The sequence below is a fragment of the Amblyraja radiata genome, chromosome 14 (assembly GCF_010909765.2).
Source record: "Amblyraja radiata isolate CabotCenter1 chromosome 14, sAmbRad1.1.pri, whole genome shotgun sequence".
Taxonomy (NCBI): domain Eukaryota; kingdom Metazoa; phylum Chordata; class Chondrichthyes; order Rajiformes; family Rajidae; genus Amblyraja; species Amblyraja radiata.
In genome coordinates, this window is record NC_045969.1 from 22,987,895 (window position 1) to 23,010,580 (window position 22,686).

A 22,686-nucleotide genomic window follows, 5' to 3' on the forward strand; every position below is an offset into this window, starting at 1 on the left:
CTGGAGAGAAGGAAGAGGTGACGTTTCGGGTCGAGACCCTTCTTTGGATTAAACCTACATCTGCAGTTCCTTCCCATTTATAATTTATAAAATTCCCATTTATAAAATTATAAAATAAAACATCCCATTTACAGCATTGTTTAGACCAATTGCTCTCCAACGCGGACAGATTTGGTGGAAAGTTATGCCTGAGAAAATCCCCTGTACAAACGCATCAGCCTTCAATAATTGATGTTAATTTGTCAGATATAAATCCTGAGACGGGACACCTGTCCCATATATCTGCTTCTCCATAAAAAGTGCATTAACCTAAGGATTCATGGCACTGTTTCAATGTGAAAAGTTAAAGTTCTGAAGGGAACTAATTAACTCTCGCAATGTGGCTTTCCCCACACTGCCTGGTTCCTTCTTTTTGCCACTGTTTCTCAGATCCCCGGTGAGTGCTTTTTGCTCCTTAACAGTGAATTGTTAGATCACTGTAAAATTTTCCATTAAGATCTGACTAATCTTCAACATTTCACTTCTGGCACTCAGGCCAAACCCACGAGTTACTCACGAGTCACTACGGTAAACTCACGGGCTACTACGGTATTACAACGAGTTTAACATTTTCAAATTTTTCCTTCAAGAGTAAATTTAACTCGTGGAAATTTTTCACGAGTTAACAAGTTACCCGAGTACCTGCCGTTAGCGTTACGATTCGCTAAGTTACGTCCACGAGTTCCGATGTTCCCGCTACGTTAATTCTACGTGATTACCACGAGTTTGATTTGTTTTTAACTCGGGATCACTCATGGGTGGACTCGCACCTTGCGACAGGGGTTTATGAAATACTGAAAAGCATGTGATAAAGCAAAACACCGAAGGTGCTGTAAATCTGGAACAAAAATAGAGAATAATGGATGTGTTTGGTAAGTCAGGCAACATCCATGAGGAGAGTTTCAGATCTGAAAACAGCTCACCTGCTTTTCTCTCCATGAATGTTGCTTGACCTGCTGAGCACTTACAATACCTTTATCTACACAAAGAGCTTCTTGTGTTTAATGTTAACCATTATTTTGTCAGCATCAGTTACATAGCATAGCAGTACAGTAGTTTGTGCATCTCTCTCACATCTCCAGCAATCCACATTTAATCCTGTGCTCCAACGATATCCGTGTGGAATTTGCACATTTTTCCCACGACCACATGGGTATCTCGAGGTGCACTGATTTATTTCCGCATGCATAATGGTGGGTTAATTGGTGACTGTAATAATGACCCTTGGTCTACGTGGATGGTGGGAGAAATGGAAGATGTTATTGAGCATGTGTGTGAGAAAATATGTGACAGGAAAATAAGTGAGGGAACACATTTGCTCTAAGGACTGGCATAGAACAAATACTCTACTTCTGTGTCATAAGATATAAGAACTGCCAATACACCTCAGGTCTGCCTCTTTCAAATCACAATTAGTCAGTTGAGGGGAATAGGTAAGGTGAATATCCCCAGTCATATCCTAGGCTAGGGGTGTCTAAAACTAGAGGGCATAGTTTTAAGATGAGGGGAGAGAGATTTAAAAAGGAACTGAGGGGCAAATTTTTCACACAAAGGATGGTGTATACATGGATGATCTACCAGAAGAAGTGATAGAGCCGGATACAATATGGCATTAAAAAGACAGTTGGACCGATACATGGATAGGAAAGGGTTTATTTGTGGGGGAGAGATATAATCCAGGCACAAATAAGTGGAACTAGCTCGGAAGGGCAACTTTATCGATGCAAATGAGTCAGGCCATACTCATGATCATAGTCTTGCTTCCCACACTGCAAACTCTATGACTAAATAAGAGTTAAGAAATTTAGATTTGTTTTTTTTTGCTCCAGGTTCCAGCATCTGTTGTCTTGTGCATCTCTCTGGCTCTATGGTTCACATTTTACCTCCTCGTTCAGGATTTCCTCAGGAGAGGAAAGAGCTGAGGAGCAGGGATGTGTGATGTGCAACATATGGAGGAACATAAGGTCTTCATGATGTAACGTTGTGATTGGCATGTGTGCTCCTGTAGGCATGCAACAGAAGAGAAACAGATGTCACCATGAATTTACAGCGCACACATGCCCTTTGACTCATTCGCTTGGGGTCATGTAACCAATGAGAGGAGAAGCGAAGGGAGACAAAATGGACAAAAGTATTAACAGCCAGAGAGGCCGAGCAACAGGCACTACTTAAAGGAGAGATCAACAGAGTGCAGCAGAGAGGGAGTTCGTGAAAAATTGATCTGCATGGAGTAAATAAAGCGATGAAGATTAAAAAATGATGACACAGAATAGGTATATAGCACATGCATAAAGAGTAGATGGGATTATAAAAGAGAGGTTTCTGTTCTCAGAGAAATGAAAATATTAAATAAAATTAAACAAATGCATGCATTTATGCAATGCTTTTCATGACCAGGTTGGTCTAAAGAGCATCATATTATATTTAGTGCGTTTAAAATGTTGTAACTGTAATTACATAGGAAGCACAGCAGACATGCTGTGCATGGCAAGATCCCACAAACAACGGGATAATGACCAGGGAAACTGGGTTTTGTGGTGTTGATAGAGGGACAGATGTTAGCCGGGACCTCAGGGTTAATTCTTCTGCACTTCCGTGAAGTACTGCTACAGGATCTGTTACACCCACCCGCAGAAGCACACCTTCTTCCATAAAGGCAGCACTCATACATCAATCTGGAATTTTGTGACCAGCTCTGTGAAGTTTCTCTTCAATCCTTAATCTTATAACACAGGAGTGAGAGTACAAGGAGCTGGGTTTCAGCTGTCACTTGACAAAATGTATCGCAGTCACATGAATTATGCAAGGTGACAAAGTATCTCTGTTCTCTCCCACCTTATCTGTTTGTAGCCATAGATGAAATTAATTGCAAAAAGATGTAAAGTGCTGGAATAACTCAGTGGGTCAGGCAGCATTTCGAGAGAACATAGATGGGTGATGTTTTGGGTTGGGACCCTTCTTCAGACTGATTGCGATAGGGGAAGAGAAAGAAAGCTGGAAGAAATCCATTGACTGCTTTCATTTTTCTTGCTGCACTTCCTCTCTTGCACACAGATCAGCTTGCATTAATTAGACAGCACCAAAAGCATTTTGTCATCTGATCTCCACCACGTTACAGACATTCCCTCTTCTCTCCATCCCTTCCTTCTCTGCAATATAAAACACCTTTGTTTTCTCACCTTCCCAGTTCTGATAAAGGATCTTTGATCAGAAATGTTAATTCTGTTTCTCTTTTATACTTGCGGCCTAGCCTGCTGACTATTTACAGCAGCCTTGGGTTTTATTTCAGATTTCCAGCATCTGCATCTTTTGCTCTACAAACTAAAGGACTGGGGTAGTTTGCAGGGAGATGGTACATCAGAGAACTACTTTGCAGAAAGAGAAAATGACACTGGAAAGAGTCAAGAGAAATCCCACAAAAAGTGTTCATATCTGACAATAGAAGCAAACTGATGTACAAGGCCCTGGGTCCTTGCAGACTGTACCTGTAGATATAAAGAGACCAGGTACATGGGAGCTGGGAAATGTATACAAATATTCAGCTGAGAAATGAAGTGCCAAACTGATGTGTTCACAAATCGGTCCCCATCTTCAAAAAGGAGATAGAACTAATGCAGTGAACTAAGCAATAGCTTTTAGTCAGTGTCAGAAAAATACTGTGGTGAAGGCCGAGATGATAACATCTTTTGGGATGGAGGCTGGCAACACTAGTCCATATCCCTCCAAACTTGCCTTTCCATGTACCTATCAAACTGTTTCTTAAATGTTGGGATAGTCCCTGCCTCAACTACCTCCTCTGGCAGCTTGTTCCAAACATCCACCACCCTTTGTGTAGAAAAAGTTACCCCTCAGATTCCTATTAAATCTTTTCACCGTCACCTTAAACCTATGTCCTCTGATTGAAAAGTAATAAAAGCATTCACCTTGGATACCTGAAATGTTTTTTGGACCAATTTCATTGAATTCCTTGAAGACATATCAGAAAGTATGGGCAAGGGTAAAGTAGTGAATTTACCTCGCCTGTCAGAAGACCCTTTGATAAGGACTCTCAGAAGGGGGTCATGTGATCTTGTGACAGGTAGCACACTACTAGGCTGAAATATGAATACAGAAGTCAGTGTGTATAAGAAGAGAAGGCTTCCAAACTAGGAGGAAGTGGAATGAAAAGAGAGAATGCTGGAAACATTTGCAGGTCAGGCAGCTTCTGTGAAGGGAGAAACAGTCAATGTTTCAAGATCTTAGATCCTTCATCATAACTCCACAAAGAAAGCTGCTGATGTGCTGGGAACCAGGTTGTTCATCAAACGTACAAGTGACTTATGACACGAACTTGTAGGTGCGGTGTTGAAATCTGCGGGCGATGTCAGATTGAAAGCTGAAACAAAAATGAGGGGATTATAGAAGGGGAAGGTAAAGAGTTTGAATGAGAGGATGAACAGAGGCAAATATAATTCAGAATTAGGAAATATTTGGCAGGTTCATTTTCATCAGAGGAGTAATCTTTAAACGGTAAGAATCTAAATGGAGTTGAGGAGCAAAGAGATCTGGGAATGCTATGCATTAAGCAGTATTATTTAATGAAGTTAAAGAGAGTGGGGTTTATCTTTCCAGGATAAGATTGCAAGGCAGGAGAGATAATGACAAATTTACATGTGAATCTTGGTTAGACCAGTTAGAGACTTTGCTGAAGTTTTAATTCAACAAAGATTTACATAGATGTGACTTGAGACTGAGAATGCTGTGCTTTGAGGATAGAAGTCCAAGTATATGTGATATGAATCTCAGAAATTATGAAAAGTTTGGATAGAACGGAAATGGAAAAACTCTTTCCTCTTGTGTCTGGAACAATGGAGTCTATATCTGATGATTTAAATTGATCAAGTGAAGGGTTTTCTTTGCATCTAAAGCTTTCTCAATAAAAAAAGGGAATGTGTTTATATAGCATTTGTTCATGGCCTGAGGATATGTCAAAACACTTCATAAAAAATAACAAATTCTGTGGTAAAAGTTCAGTGGAAAACATGGCAGCCATTTTGTGCAAGGTTTGCAAATATACACAAGATGAAATCCAGATAATCTGTTCAAGGGATCTCTTGTGAGGAAAAGAGGGATGACACAAAATGTTGGAGTAGCTCAGCAGGTCAGGCAGCATCCCTGGAGAACATGGATGGATGACACTTCAGGTCGGGACCCTTCGTTTGTCTTCAGTCTGAAGAAGGGTCCTGATCCAAAACGTCACCTATCCATGTTTTCTCGGGATACTCGCTGACTTGCTGAGTTACTCCAGTATTTTGTTTAAGAAGGAACTGCAGATGCTGGAAAATCGAAGGTAGACAATAATGCTGGAGAAACTCAGCGGGTGCAGCAGCATCTATGGAGCAGAGATGCTGCTGCACCCGCTGAGCTTCTCCAGTATTTTTGTCTACTCTAGTATTTTGTGTCTTTCCTTGGTAAACCAGCATCTGCAGTTCCTTGTTTCTACAATATATGGGTATGAGTGGAAATAAATAATTACAGGACATATAAACAGTAGCACAGCCAAAATAACCCGAATGGCCTATCTCTAGAATGTAACTACTGTGCATGTGGATTTTGACTGCCCTATGTACTCCCCAGCAACTTTTGTGTAGGAAAGAACTGCAGGTGCTGGTTTAAGTCGAAGAGAGACACAAAATGCTGGAGTAACTCAGCAGGACAGGCAGCATCTCTGGAGAGAAGGAATGGGTGACGATTCGGGTCGAGAGCCGTCTTCAGACTGATTTAAATTCAGTCTGAAGAAGAGTCTCGATCCTTTTTTTACCCAGAGTCGGGAAATCAAGAAACAGAGGACATAGGTATAAACTGAGAGGGGAACCTGAAGGGGCAATTAATAGGAACCTACGAGGCAATTTTTTTCACACAGAAGATGGTGGGTATTTGGAACAAGCTGCCAGAGGAGGTAGTTAGAGGCAGGTACTACAACCATTTAAAATACATTTGGAGAGGTACATGGATAGGAAAGGTTTAGAGGGATATGGGCCAAACACAGGCAGGTGGAAATAGTGTAAATGGGGCATCTTGGTCAACATGGACAATTTGATCCAAAGGGCCTGTTTCCATGCTGAATAACTCCAGGATTCTAGTCACTCTTCAAAGGTTGTAAATTAAAAGTCATTTGATGATTGGTGGCTGGGAATTGTCCCATGTGAAGTTTTATATTAACTGCACAGTTCATTTTCAACCATTTTTATGTTGAACATTGAAACTCTTGCCAAGAGATTGTTTGAAGGATTGTAACAAAGTTGGAACTATCTTGGCAGCCAAATAAATGGATTGATAAGTGATATGACATAGGTTCCAATCTCATTCTGGTTGAAGCTACAGAAAGGGATTTTGGTTTCCTGTTTTTTTTAATAATGAACCAAGGGAATAGAATTTGCAGGTGTGATATATGCTTATGTGATATTGCAACTACGCCAAATAGCAATACAACCAAATTGGCTCGGTGCTAAAGTGGATTGGGTTTAAAATTAGATGTTCTTACTGAACTTTCTGAACAGCTTTTATTTCCATTTTACCACATGTGGGGATACAAGGAACTGAGATGCTGGTTTACAAAAAAATACGAAGTGCTGGAGTAACTCAGCAGGTCCGGCAGCATCAAAGTTCTGAAGAAGGGCCCAACTGGAAACGTCACCTATCCATGTCCTCCAGAGGTGTTGCTGGCCCGCTGAGTTACTCCAGCACTTTGTGCTTTTTTTTTTAAAGATACATGAGCCCTGAATCGCACTCTTTTAAATTTGTGGGTTGATACTGAGACATGGTGTGATAGCTTTTGCCTCTGAGGCTAGAATACTATGTGTTGTTGAGGCAGAATACATGAGCTAATGACCTATGCTAACATACTGAGTGTATACTGATGCATTACTGAGGGAGAGCTGCACTGACAGAGCGGCAGTCCTTTGGATGAGACATTAAGCCAGGGACTTTTCTCATCTTACAGGCAGACACACACATCCTCCATTATTTGGGCAGTTGTTTTGCTGCGACCCTGAGTCTGGATGCTTGTCAGGTGCAGTGCACCTAACCTGCACCACATTCACCCTGCTGTCAGCTCATCGTGCAGCCCTTCCTCCTCTCTTACCCTCAACCCCACACTTACCAGGTCTGAAAATCTGTCTCTGTAGTCTTGAGCAATAACCTGGCAGTTCCAACACCAAAGCCTCCGTTGATAAAATTGTACAGAACCTCGCTGTTTGCCTGATAGATGGCTAGTATTTGACTCTCAGGTCATAGCAGGCTTGATTAATATAGTTGTTTGCCCCTAGGTAAAGTCACCAACATATTTACTGTTTTTGATAGTAAATTCTAGGTAATCAATTACCCTTGTAGGTGTCAATTTTGATTTAACTGGATGGATGAGGTAACCAATTCTATCAAACAGGGTTTTGGTTTGCTTTGACTGATGCTTCTGCCAACTCTTGGTGACTCCAAAATGAAATTGTCCAAATATGCCATTACCATGTGGTTCTGAGACCTTTGTAGACCCAGAATTGGTTTCCGTAGTTTTGTCAATAGTCTAGGAGCTGATGTCAACCCATTTGGCAGATCCATACCATCCAGTTAAACTTCAAATATCTCCTGTTCTTAGTGAATAGACACCGAATAGTATGCATCTTTGAGGTCGATGCATGCCATGTGACCATTTTATAGGAAGCTCCTATAAAACAGTAGTTAGACCGTAACAAAATTACTGTTTCTAAAAGTCTATACTGCACAAATGAGTTAAACCTGGATGAAGTGACATCCTCCATCTGTCACATGTCCTGAATGGCAATCCTGCCCAAAATTACTGGGCCTGCCTCGAAGACAATTCCAGTCCGAGTTCCAAGTCTGCTTAGAACCTGTGTATGTTGTGCAGTAAAATTTTTACCCAGTTCTGAAATTTCATGTTATTGTCATTTTGAACAAGAACACAAGAGTAAATTACCAACATGTAACTGCTCCACAATCCCTTGTTTCAGTAAACCCAGACCCACCTACCTCCATGGCTACCGGTGGTCTTGTGGTAAGCCCAAAGGCCCCTGATGCGCATTCCTTTTCTCTCCTTGATTGGGAGTAGGACTGGCAAGGAGTGTGGATTCCATGTTTCTCCCGACCTCTGCTTGGGTCTGGTCTGAAAACCTCATCATACTGAGCCTGCCTTGTAGGACAATTCTGGCCATTATTTTGAGTCTGCCTTGAAAGACGACTCTGATCGTATTTCCGTGCCCAGCTTTCAAGCTACCACCGGATTCAGTGAACCGCTTTCCCCCTATGGAGGTGTGGGTTGTGTTGTCGCCTATGCGGATATTCTGCCAATTGATTGATAATTGATATAATTTAATTGCCACACAACCAAGGTCGGTGGTATTTGGGTTGCCAGCAGCGGTACAGTAATAAAGAACACAACCACAATAAAAATTTTACACAAACATCCACCACAGCATTCATCACTGTGGTGGAAGGCACAGAGCTTGGCCAGTCCTCCTCCATTTTCCCCCGTGGTCGGGACCTCCACCCTCCACAGCCGTTGCTGCGGGCGTCCAGATGGTAAGGGACAAAGTCAAACTGCTGGCTCTTGAGGCCATATGCATGTGCTTCAGTATGTTCATACTTTAAATTCGAGATCAGTTACCTACTGATCATTCACACTCCCCTCTACTGAGAGTGAGGTTCGTAGGCAGCCCTGAAAACAGGTGCTGCTGCAGGCCCCTGAGGATACCTGTGCTGACATGGCCCTTCCAGTGGACCTAAATGAGATTCTAGCTTTGGTCAGACTAAAATGGACCATGAATGCTCCTCTCCTCAGAGCAGGAGACATTTGTGCAGCCCTGAAAACAGGTGCTGCTGCCTGTGGGTTCTCCATAATACCCGGGCTGTCAAGAGCTAGATTCCATCCAGGGAAGCACCCAGTGGAACCTGGATGATTGCAGAAGCACTTATTTTCTGTTTGTTTGTATGGAAGCTTATTATTCCTTTTATGTAAAGCATTTTGGTGTTGACTTAAACAGTGCAATATAAGTTAAACTTACTTACTTCCTTTCTTCTGCTTGTCCCTGGGAAGGTTTCTTCCACTTGTAGTTCCCCCTCCAATGGGGAAGACATTGGGCTGCCCCATGTGCGAGGCTCCCGGCACCAGCACTGCTGTAGGCCGTGCTGATACTGCTCCCTCCCTTGGAGCAGATCATTGTTGGAGCAACTTCTCCGTAAGTTGCTCCATGTGGTAGAAGTCGTCCTCAGACGCTCTCCGTTGAGGGAGGGTATCCCTCTTCCCCGGACTCATCTGAGTCAACGGGTTCGTTTAGACTTGCGGGTGGCATTACGTCCCGCAGGACAACCATGGAGCTCCTGCTCCCGCGCAAAGTCTCCTGCCGATTCTGCTGTCGGCGCTAATGTCGGGAACAAGACCGTCGCCCGCTATTTGGAAAGCTGCGGTCTTCAGCAGCCGACATCCCCGCGGGCCGTCTCCTCGACATCTGGGCTCTGAAAAAAAAACTTCAAGCCCGAAAGAACGCAGGTAAGTGATTCAACTTTCCTTACCTGCTCATCCCGACGGCCTGGGAGGACTCAGTGCCTGCCAGTCCGTCGTGCGTGTTGCGTTCAGACGTAATGACGCGCACGCAGACGGACGGCCCTTCTTCACGTAGTCACTCACGTGACTCCGAAGTAAAATTGTACAGAACCTTTCAAACAGGTGAGAATGTCACCAGCTCCCCTTCCCATGTCAGTTAGCTCCCCCTGCCATTGCTGAGACACCCCTGATCCCATTTTTCTTCCCAAATCACATCAGCCACTCAATGAGCTGCAAGAAGCCCTGGATGTCTTGCAGCTCTGTAATTGAGAGAAGGGAGCAGTCAAAGACTAGAGGTGATAACTCTCTCGTTCTGTGCTCTGTGCCTGTTTCACAGGCTTCGATATTAAGACGGTACCATTAATTTATACTGCAGACATCCATCCAGTAAACACCCACCCAACCTTGCCAACACGGCAATAAAACCATGTTAAAAGAGGACATACCCAGAGTCTAGGGCGTGGGTCAGGCAACATCTGCAAAACAGAATTACCATGTCCTGTTGATGACTTCTTATTTGCACTGCGAAAAGTCGGAGGTGCAGCAAGAAGAGCAAGGGTAGGAGGTCAGAGAGACTTGAAGGAAAACGTGAAGGGGTCGAGGGCAGGATAGATTAAATGAGAAAACAGGGTAATAGAAGCTGGTAAACTGATTTTAACGCAGCGTTAACTAAAAAGGAACAGCTGCATTAACCCAAGACTTGGAACTGATTGTAAAGGGGCAGAATCATGGCAAGGAGAATTTCAAGGAAAACAGGAATCTAATCCAAATGCCTTCCAAGAATAGTTTCCCACTGTGGAGTACAGACTCGTTTGCAATCGTAACCTGGCTTCTCACAGATGATTCCCGAAGCTGAGCTATAAAACGTCAGCTTCTGCAGAATTAATGGACTGCCCTCAAATCCTGGGCCACAGTTCCACCCTGTGACTTGGGATGCTCCATTGTGGTTTTATCACAGGAGGGGAAGTCTGGGTGGGGATGGTTCATGGAGACAATGACAGATCTAGAATCAAAGTGGCTGAAGGCAAGGCCAACAAACGCAGTACAAAACCAGTGTGGGAGGCGCGAGAGGCCAGGTTAATGGAATTGGAGAATTTGGGTTAAGGAAAGGGGAAGTGAAAACAGGCTTGTTCGAGTTTGGTGAGTTAGCATGCAGGTGGTAGAATTTTGGATGAGCTGATATGTGGATGAGTTCAGTGGACATTGGAATAGTTTAGTGTTGGAAGTATAGCTAAAGGTTTCAGCCTCAGATGGACTGGGATTGAAGTGTAAGTGGAGGGAGTAACTCAGCACCATGTTAAAAGTTTGGCACAGTCGAGTGCATTGTGAGCAGTGGCTGGGGAGAAAGGTAGAATTGGTGGTGAGGGGCCAAAGTTGATTGCAGAGTATAAAGCTGACGGCTTCATCACTGCACAATCTCGCATTATGTTCCATTGACTCTAATCCAAGCTTGGAGCAGCAAAATGGTGGAACTACTTCCAACAAGCCTTCCAACTAAGCTGAACCCTCCACCTGTTGGAGAAGAGAGCTTTCAGCCATCTCTAGGATCATCTGAAATATCCCCTGTGTATTGTATATGCAGCTGCATTTCTAATTATGTTGGATTACAGCCAGTCTGTGCGCTCAGACCTGGTTAAGAAAATAATACAATTATTCTTTAATGGGTAAACTATTTGTTCTTTATATAACGTCCAAATTTAACCATTTGCTGCCCGACTGATGCTGGCATTTTGGACTAAATGGGTCAGGGCTTTCTTCATGTGTTTCTGGTGACTGCTTGGATAAGCACAGAATGACTGCAATGATGAAATGAAGCTCTTGTGGCGATTTCAGACAGATTGTTAAATTGGTATGCGCTAGTCAGCCTATAAAATGGGCAGGATTCTCGTGTTTTGAGCTGTCATAGTGTCACAGGGAACAAAGAAAGGCCCTTCAGCCCACCACATCCATGCTGACTATCCTGCACTCAGTTTTTGCACTAATCCTACTATGTTCTACCTTTACTGCCCTCATCTCCCTCAGCCTCCACCAGCAACATCCAGTTGCACGTCTCCAGGATGGGTCCGTTGGCTGCTGTGGATTGGCCCTGGTGCCTGGGGGAGTGGTGGAGTCTCACACCAATGGTTCATTTCGTCCATTCGGAAAGACCCCAGAACTTTCCCACTGGTGCTTTTCCTTGTGGTGTCAGATGGGAAGCACTCCGCCTCCTATCCCACTAAAACTGGGACTGCACCATCTCCCCCTTACACCACCCTGCATAGTCAACACATGGGCAGGTTCTAATCAATATAGCCCCAATAGGCCTGTCCAATGTCATTAGTTGACTTGGTTTACTCTGATGAGTTGTCAAGGGTCAGAGGGTCTAGAATTTTAAATAAATTAATAACGTGAAAACTAGTGCAAAAAAGGTTGTGATTAGATGTAGTATCTCCATTCTAGCAGCTTTCCCCAGCTCACGTTCATGCACCTTGACACCCCCAGCTGATAGACATTGATAGGCAACTGGAAGGATTCCAGTCAATAGCACAGTCTTGATGCGACGTAAGCAAGTGAAGGTTATTGATCTGATGCTTGCTCCAGGGTGATAAAAATGCTGGTGAGTTACCACCAAGTTACGTGGACCAGCAGTAAAACTCAATACAAGAACAATTATAGAAATGCTAGAGATACTCAGAGGGTCAGATAGCACCTGACGAGAGAGATAAGAGTTAACCATTCAGATCGATGATCTTGCATCAGATTTATTACTTTCCATAGATGCTGCCTGACTTGCTGAGTGTTTCCAGCATTTTCTGTTTTATTTCAGATTTACAGCATCTGGTTTTAGCCTTTTTGTTATGTACAGTCAAGTTGGAAAGCGGAGTAGCTTATGCAAGTGATTATAGGGAAAATATTACAGCCAATTAACAATCAACAAACACATATACAAAGCGACTAGATAATTACCAATCTTCCATGATGGCAGTGGTAGAAGGTAAAGGGGAAAAGTCAGCGGCTGTGAACCATCCCCGAATTCACCCCCCACACCCTCCGATAGTGCCCCAAAGTTCCATTGTTGGCTCAGGAAGCAAGGCATGGGAGTGTAGATGCACGAAAATTGAGCAATTAGGGGATTGTGGAGACTCCTAATCTGAGGATAGACATTCTTGCCATAGAGGGAGTACAGAGAAGGTTCACCAGACTGATTCCTGGGATGTCAGGACTTTCATATGAAGAAAGACTAGATAGACTCGGCTTGTACTCGCTAGAATTTAGAAGATTGAGGGGGGATCTTATAGAAACTTACAAAATTCTTAAGGGGTTGGACAGGCTAGATGCAGGAAGATTGTTCCCGATGTTGGGGAAGTCCAGAACAAGGGGTCACAGTTTAAGGATAAGGGGGAAATCTTTTAGGACCGAGATGAGAAAAACATTTTTCACACAGAGAGTGGTGAATCTCTGGAATTCTCTGCCACAGAAGGTAGTTGAGGCCAGTTCATTGGCGATATTTAAGAGGGAGTTAGATGTGGCCCTTGTGGCTAAGGGGATCAGAGGGTATGGAGAGAAGGCAGGTACAGGGTACTGAGTTGGATGAACAGCCATGATCATATTGAATGGCGGTGCAGGCGCGAAGGGTCCGAATGGCCTATTCCTGCACCTAATTTCTATGTTTCTATGTAGCAGGTCATGGTAATAGCGGAGGAGGCTGCAGGAGGCCTTGCAGCAGCAGGGTGAGAAAGTGGATTGAGCAGTCTGCACGGAGCAGCGGCAGAAAGAGCCAACAGCATTGCGCTTGGCCAGGCCGACTCCATCTTTATTGATCCAGTACTGCCAGGAGTCCAGGCCTTGATGTGAAAACATAAGAAATTGCACATTTCCAAGACTAAAGTTTTCAAAGACTTAAAAGTTGCATGATGGTATCAGAAAATGGCAACTCTCTGTCCTGTACTAGAAGAGGATCTATCATACTCCATAATAGCATGATTTGAATAGATAGCATGTACAACATGCTTTTCACTGAATCTCTGTACATGAGGAAATAATAAATTAAACTAAACTGATCAATTATTTAACAGCAATGGGGGCTTGGGAGTTCTCTCTAATAGCTGGGTTAAAAGTGGGAACTCCACTGTTTTTTTCTTCTGAAGTCCTAGGATCATTTGAATCAATCTGACAGGGAACTCATCTCAGATTAGCATTACTACAACATCAGCATATCCAACTCCTTTTGCATTGCATTATGTGACAGTCTAGACTTTGAACTCAAATGTGTGAGATGCATTCCAGATTTTTGGCCTGTTTTGCCTCACAGATGAGAATGTCATCCATGGAGTTAGCACTCTGGAAAGTCTACAGCTCCAGTTTTTTTCTAGTCATCCAGCCATTCAATGCCTGAGAGAAACTAAAGCACGATGGAAGTTAGTATGGGAGGGATGGATTGACTTCCTGTTAAATGTCTCAGCTGTTCCTCACTTCCATGTTGTTGCACCGATGATAACTTTGTCCTTTGTCCCTTCAACCCTAGGCCAACCGTTCAAGCTGGATCCCAAGTCTGCGCACCGGAAGCTGAAAGTCTCTCATGACAACCTCAGCGTGGAGCGGGATGAGACCACCTCGAAGAAGAGCCACACCCCAGAGCGATTCACCAGCCAAGGGAGCTATGGCATCACTGGCAATGTCTATATCGACAGTGGAAGACATTACTGGGAGATTCTCATTGGAGGAAGCACGTGGTGAGAAGCAGATCTGCACCTTGTTACTTCACAAGGGCAATTAAGCTCTGGCCTATTCTAGCTTATAACCATTAGCAGGTTCCTCCTCAATTTCAAGATGACTACTCCATGCATTCATTAATGCCGGGCCAAAATAGAGCCTTCTAAAGTAATTCATTAGTTTCCATGGACCAGCAGATGTATCAGTATTCCTTCATCACTTCCAGGATGATCCATGTTCTTCCTGATTCCCCCTCTGCCAGCACTGCAGGAAAACATGGATCTTCACTTCCACCTGGACAATTAGACATGGGCAATGAATGTTGGCATTGCTGGTCACCCATGTCACAAACAAAGATCGATGTAAAAGGCATGCTCTGACTTCAACTGGGGTGTAGCGGGAAGGAGGCAGCACGAGTCAAGACCTGATGTTGGGTCTCACTGGCCCATGATGGCATGGGGCAGGTCAGGGGGTTCATTCGGCGCAAGGAGTGGTTCCCATTTGTTGGGGAATGGCACAATCAGTTGGTGGGGGAGGGAGTGGGGTTATTAGGTGTGAGGCAAGAACAGAAAGGGGGCCATATTTGAGGGGCTTGGTGGAGGATGCCTGCCCACCTATGAGGAATTGTTTAAGGAAACACCTGAAGGTCCCGACTCTCCCAGTGAATGGCAACCAGGATCACATCCTGATGTCTGGGTTGATCTCCATTGGGATGCTTGCTTCCAGTGGGTGTGGCCACACCACCCATTACTATGTTGGATTCCACAATCCCCTCCTGTTGTCACAAGGAAGCATAGCCAGACAGGTAAACCTCCCCGTTGTCTCAAGACCCTCCTAGAGAAATAATGAGACAGATAAACAATAACTCCTGCTCCTGATAATCATGGAAACAAACTCATTATTCTCTCTGACAAAGCCTTGCCCTTGATCCTATCCCACTCCTCCGTTCACTGACTGATACAGAGAAACAATTCTGTCGTAGCCCCACGCACCATTTTTATGATTACATATTTACTATATCAGCCATTTCAGTCCATTGAGTCGAGGTTGCCTCAAGGATTCAATCCCATGCTTCCACTAATTGTTCCTGTATCCTATTCTCCAGACATTCCATTCCACCCCCCCAGATTCCACATGCAATTTTCAGCAGCCAATTAACCTACGAACCCGCACTTCTTTGGGATGTGGGAGGAAACCGGAGCACACGGGGAAACCCACGTGATCACGGTGAATTTGGCAAACTCGACACAGGTCAGGATTGAACCGATGTCGCGGGAGTTCTGGGGCAGCAGTACCACCCGCTGTGATACTGTGGCATCCTCGACAGCTGCTTGACCATGTGAAGGATCACAGGATGCAAATCTTACCTACAGGCTACACTCAGCCAGCCAGCCTCGGGAACGTGAGCCATCAGACCTTATCAAGATCGGACATCAGACCTTATCAAAATCTGAGCAATGGAAGCATCAAAGATCAGGGTAGCAAACTCAATCACAAGGGTTGGCAACATTATGACCCATACATGTTCCATTCTGATGATAAACCTGCTTGGACCCAAAAAGTAACAAGGCTTGGACTAAAAAGAACGTGGGGAAACTGAGCAGTAGATTCTCTCCGAAAACATGGACATAAAATGACTGAAATAGCTGGAAACAGCTATATCAATATATTATGATCTTCAAAACAGTGCTCGAGCCTTTGAAAGGCTTTTTGCTCCTCCTTTCATGTTCGTAAAGCAGCAACCTGTCCCTTAAGGGGACAGGTGTGCCTGAAACGAGATTGGTGATTTTTTTTATTGACCTAAATTATTTTCTCAGAATAGAAACCTGTCTAATCTGGATAAAGTATGTTGGTGCAGAGTCATCAAGGTAGATGGGAAAGCTGCAGTGTAAACTCAGGCTGGACCAATGTGAGGGTACTTTCCTCAGGCTTTTCCCATCACCTCCCACCCAACGGGTGCTGTCTGTATGGAGTTTGCACATTCTCCCCGGGTGCTCCAGTTTCCTCCCACATTCCAAAAAGGTGCAGGTTTGCAGGTTAATTGACTTCTGTAAAATCTCCCTGGAGTGTAGGATAGAACAAGTTAACTGGGTATTTGTTGGTCATCATGGACTCTGTGGGCCGAAGGGCCTGTTTCCACGCTGTATCTCTAAACTAAACTCAAAACGGCAGAATTCATCCGTGTGGTTCCCTGTGCATCGACACATTTACCAGCGAAGTATATCTTTGACGGAAGTATGAGGTGACGTGCTGAGTGCTTGGTCCCTGTGCTGTGAGTTCAATGCAATATGATGTGAATTGATACAGTCGATGGTAGGACAAGCAGTAAAATAATTTCTGTTTTCTTCCAGGTATGCGATCGGGATTACCTACAAGTCAGCACCGAAGCACGAATGGATTGGGAAAAACGCCTTCTCCTGGGTATTCTGCCGGTGCAACAATAGCTGGGTGACGAGACACAACAGCAAGGAATTTCCAGTGGAACCTTCTCCTCACCTGCGACGGCTGGGCCTCCTGCTGGACTACGACAACGGCTCATTGTCCTTCTACGATGCGGTTAATGCTCAGCAACTGTACACCTTTGACATTGCCTTCGTTCAGCCCGTATGCCCCACTTTCACTGTGTGGAATAAATCCCTCACCGTTTTAACTGGTCTGCCTATACCGGACCACCTGGACTGCACGGAACAGATATCTTAAGAAGCACGTGGGGGGGGAATGAGGACCTTGCTTCCGAGCTTTACAGTGAGAGTGCTTTGCACAGCTAACTGGAACTGCCTAATTGAATCGGACTTCATCTCGCTGTCCAATTAGAGCTGGAACTAAAACATACCTTATGGACTCCTCCCTCTCCACACCATCTCAGTTTATAGGTATATTTTCTTCTTTTTCTCAAAAGGAGTCCATTATTTCTACATGGTTGCAGGCACCACTTAAGGTGATGCATGCCTTGATCGATCTTCGACTGATCTGAGCTAGAAAATAAGAGCAATGTATTCAGTTGCTGCTGTGTTTGGCTAAAAGGTCCCATCTTTCATTTCGGGCAGACAGATTTCACTATATACATCATAAATGTGAACATTTGATTGTGTTGTGGAATGCACTTAAGGTGTACTCAGAATTGAGTATTTGGGGAAATCAACTTTAAGGATTAGGATTTGAAGTTAGATAGTTTGCCTTCTATATTTTTCAAATGTCTCCATAAATGTGTAGGGTCACAATTGATCTCAAAGTCTCAACCCTGACCCAAACGAAAACCTGTTTCTCAGAACCCTTTCCAACGTAACTCAGATCATCTTCTCCTGTGATCTTTCACATTCATGCTGTCATCTCGCAGGGGCTACACACACCTCCATGCATTTTCTTCCATCTAGGTTTTATTTATTCTGTTGATTTCCTATAGAAGAAAAAAATAGCTTTGAATCACCGCGTTTGCATCTCCCCATCTCTAGATCAGTCATCAAAAAGTGAGAATGTGGATTGAATTGTTTCTGTCAAGTCAGTTGAGGCTGTTTTTGACAACCAGCAGACGAACCGTTGTAATTCCTGAACCTTTACTTTTTGGGACAGTATGGCTGGGTGTCCAAATCCTTTTGATGAGACTAATTGATAATTCCGAAATCAAACTTCCATCCCCAAACAAGTCTCCGCAGCTGTGCTAACATTGAGACTTTAACATGACTAAATAACAGGCCCTTATAAAAAAGATTCTGCATGTCGAGTCATTTTAGCCTATCTCCTTCTAGATACAGAAATTACATTTCACTCTTTACAAGTCAAGTCAAGTCAAGTTTATTTGTCACATACACATACGAGATGTGCAGTGAAATGAAAGTGGCAATGCTCGCGGACTTTTGTGCAAAAGACAAACAACCAAACAACCAAACAAACTATAAACACAATCATAACACACATACAGCTCCATGTGCTGCTATCAGATTGTAAAATGAAATGATGTCCATTCAGATCCCTGACATAACTTGCCAGTGGACATTGACCCTGTCCTGTGAGCATGATGGATGAAAATCTACCCCTTAGAATAATACAGTTACCTACCTGTACTGGTCCATGGGCACACCCATTCTTATTTTGACATTACACTTTAGACCCAGAGGAAGATAACCCTGTTACTGTTCAACATCTAGCTCTAACATTCCTCTGCTTTGTACTTACTCTTATATAGGGGAAATTTATGTTATTTATATAAAATGATTTTTTTTTGATGAAAATTATTAGAACCCTTTGCTTTTGCACATTCAATGTTTACTATCGTATTTATGCTTAGATGGTTTGTTGGAAATTGAGAAATATGTGAAAAAAGAGAAAATTATGGTTTTCCCAACAGGATTATTAAGAATTATTGATTAAGAAGCTATTGTTGAGGACAGACTGTGCGATGAATAGTATAGTTCAGCTGATTTGTAAATTATCTATCTTATACAGAAACCGAACAGTGCTGAACTGGATTTAAGGAGATAACATCCCATTTCTATACTTCTGCTCATAGGAGTTGGACATTGACGGTATAATTGTACAAAGGAAATAAACTATTTCTTCTTGCGAACCTTGCATTTAGTTCCAGAGTAGTTAGCTGGGTTGACGCTTCAATATGACATTAGATTTCAACTGCCTTTCCCCAATGATCAACAAGTGGTAATTAATCAGACTCAAATATCTTTACCTTAGCAATAGTATTTCATCTAAAGTATCATAGGAACATAATAGATTGTGTGTTTCCTTTCTGACTGTGGCTCCTTGTCCCTCCTGGTAACTTCACATATTTGACCACATTGCCTTTACACCAAAGTGCATTTATACAGCTCTTTATTTGCAAAGGTATGCATGATCATTTTTTTTTAATCCAAAGAGGAAATGGGTGCAGATGTCATTAGAAACTTCATTCCAGAGCCTGATCTTTAGAAGCGGAATGGTGTCTACTATCAATCTTGTTTTAGAAACAATTAGACAGGTCCCTCTAACCTGTCTAGAGTATGGGCCAAACGCACGCTGGTGGGACTTGTGTGGATGGGATGTGTTGGTTGGTGTGGGCCAGTTGGGCCGAAGGGCCTGTTTCCACACTGTGTGACTCTATGACTCTATTATCACAAATTCTGTAGGTCTCAACCCAGATAAGGAATAGTGAAACAGCAAAGTATAGGGATAGTATAATGGCATCATTGTGATGCAGAAGGATAATTATATTAGAATGGGACAAGAACGAAAAGAAAGCTTTGAACTGTAGATTTACTTCCAGAGTCTGTAAGTCAAATCATTGCCATTGCAGGTACTTTGAGTCAGGTTTGGGACATCAGTAAAGGTAAGAGACAAATTACATAAACATGCCTTGTAATCACTGGAATATAGAGAGCTATGGATGGTCATATTGTGATTTTTAAGAAGATTTTGATAGGATAGATATGGATAATATATTTATTTTGGTCGAGGTGGCCACAGGCTAGCAAACACAGTCAGAAAACTGGCCCTGGGCCTTTTTCAGGATGAAATAAACAATACATTTTTTCACACTAAAAACTGCACAAACCAGAATCCCTCACTCACAGGTCATCTGGGTGCAAACGTAAGGGTCAGTTGACATTTTAAAGATAATAATCAATAGATTTTTGTCAGAGAGTTAAACAGAGTTATGGGATAGATTTACCGTAAACTGAATAAATGGGGAAACAAGCCCAAGGGCCCAATTAGTTCCAGTTCCCATGTACACTAAATATGTTAGTTCAATAGGTCATTGAAAGTTGTAAAAGGATATGGCGTCAGTTGGAGTATTGTCTCTTTAGATTTTCAATCAGCTTACATCAATCCAATGTTCACCTGTAACTACTGTTAGAATTTTATGTAAAGATGATTTTTCATTTCATATAAGAATGTGTATTAAATGGTCCGGTTAGGAAATGGAATAAGAATGTGCATGAAAATGCAATAATCCTCACTGCAGAATTAAGCACATTTTTGTGCCTTATGCTCCACCTGTTTCAAAAACAGCAACACAAACCTGGTTACTGTGACTTGAGTTAACCTAAGCCTCTCTGTTATGGACCATGGATATTGATTCCAGCACACAGGTACTTAATTCCACATGAAACTCCTGAAAGGTGGTACCAGGCATTGAGATGCCACACGAGGAATTCCGATCAGAGTGATGTTTTGCCATTGTGAATTCGCAGAGAAGAGTGTTTAAGAAGCTGCACGTCCATCATTGAATGCTGACAACACTTTGAAGATGATAATTCGTTATTAGCGCTTGTTGACCAGTGGAGGACAGCCGAGCGACTTGGACACAAATAAAACAGGCTGTTTGGCGCGCAAGAACTCATTACTCGATAAACGGGTGCCAAAAGGTCAAGGCAAAGGACTTGCAATATCATGTTACAAATCCTGCATGTCATTGAACACCTAAGCGAGAACTGTAGCATTCTGAGATGCCATGGAAACAGGTAATGTGATCTGTGAAAGGACAGTGCCGCAGAGACTGCTGTTGAACCGTGTCAATGACTCTGCTTAAAGACTTACTATCCTTCACTACCACAAATAACCTCTGGAAAGTAATTCCAGTGAGTGACTTTACATGAGAGTTGGGCTCTGAAGTCAGCCACTCAGTTTGAGCTGGTCCGTCCATTTCTAAGGCGTGCTTTAATTAATATAGCTGGTAATTCAGTCGACATTCAACAGTTCAACTGTTAAAGCTGCACCTCACCTTGTTTTGCCAGCATGGAAGCAATGTGCAGTGACTGGAGGGACAATTCTATGTATTACTGTTGACAGACACCGTCATACATCACCACCCATGTCCAACCCTGGCTATTGATTTTGTTTTTGTTCTTTTACAATTTTAATGGAGTGGCCTGTTTTATCTCAAAATATTTCGCAGTGCTGAATTCAATGCCTGATTCTGGAATAAAGAACTAGTCATGTCAAGCCAGACTTTCATGTCGGGTTTTGTTTCTCAACCTTAAACCAGCAGCCCAGGATTTTTTAATAAGGTTAGTATTAGAGAAAGGGTGCGGTTGCAAGTTTCCTGTATCTCGGGAGGCAGACTCATTTGGAAACAAAGAGTTGTGAATTTATGCCACAGTTCTAGACAGCTGGAAGTCCTGAACATGCTCTGCCCTGAGCTGAAGGAGTGCCACACTCTGGTATGTGGCACTCTTTTCCCTCACTGGCTGTCAAAAAAGGATTCTATCTCTTTAGTTTAGTTTAGTTTTGTTTAGAGATACAGTGTGGAAACAGGCCCTTCGGCCCATCGTGTGTGTGTGCGCTGACGAACAATCACCCGTTCACAATAGTTCTATCCTACACACTAGGGACAATTTACAGAAGCCATTCAACCTACAAACCTGCACGTCGTTGGAGTGCGGAAGGAAACCGGAGCACCCAGAGAAAACAACCACGGTCACAGGGAGAACATACAAACTCTGTAAAGACAGCACCCGTAGTTAAGATCAAACCCAGGTCTCTGCCTCTGTAAGGCAACAACTCTACCGCTGTGCCACTGCGCCTCTCTTCATTGGAAAGAGAAGGTGGAGCTGGAGGCAGAGGTGGTGGATCCCAAATACCCGAAGCAACATTTCGCTAAACAAATCGGTAAACTTTATTTGGCCAGTGTGCGGCTGATCAATGGTCGGCACAGACTCGGTGGGCCGAAGGGCCTGTTTCCACACTGTATCTCTAAACTAAACTAAACTTGCTCTTTGCTGCATGCGAACTCTGGCTTTGTGTAAATACACTGGGGCTGTTCCTTCATCAGGAAGGTGACTTCTGTTTCAAATATGATGCCTGCTATAAAGTGGTGTCTGAAGGTGATTGTGAAAGTTCTTTCTGAAATAAAAACAGACAGTGCTGGAGACACTCAACAGGTCAGGCAGCATCTGTGAAAAGGGAACACAGTTAATGTTTCAGGGTTCCAAGGCCTTAGACAAATCCACAGATGCTACCTGTCCTGAGTCACCATTTTAACTTTAAATTTCCAGCATTTACACTCCTAAGTTCTTTTTTTCATTCTCAAAGCAACACTTTATTGTCAAACACAAGAACCTTTTTTTTAATGCAGGGTTCAATTTCAGGATAGTTCCATATTTCCTTGACACAGGAGCATGGCATTCAACCCATCAATTATTTGACACTTGGCTTTTGCAAAATGGGGTATACTGTCTAATTTTAAGGAAATTCCACTCTCCGATTCCTAAGACAGTATGAATGGAAAATCCACGCTGGAATGAAAAGGCACAAGTTGTCGAGGCTGAGATGAAATAATCTTTGTTTGTTTACCTCTGATTGACCTCTGTGAGTGGGTGCTGGTTATTGTGTTCATTTCAATGGTTCAGTTTTTCTCATGGTCAAACGTGTCT

At 43.2% G+C, this 22,686-nt stretch overlaps 1 protein-coding gene across 4 annotated transcripts in view; it reads left to right on the forward strand.

Moving 5' to 3' along the window:
* The window catches only part of mid1 (midline 1), a 290,576-nt gene extending 269,314 nt beyond the window's left edge, over positions 1-21,262 (forward strand). For all 4 annotated transcript variants that reach the window (XM_033032775.1, XM_033032776.1, XM_033032774.1 and 1 more), the window contains exons 9-11: positions 14,136-14,343; positions 16,675-18,098; positions 18,243-21,262. In XM_033032775.1, the coding sequence (XP_032888666.1) occupies positions 14,136-14,343; positions 16,675-17,023 (557 nt within the window). In that variant the 3' untranslated portion in view covers positions 17,024-18,098; positions 18,243-21,262. The remainder of the gene's footprint in view (positions 1-14,135; positions 14,344-16,674; positions 18,099-18,242) is intronic.
* Positions 21,263-22,686: the final 1,424 nt, after the last annotated feature.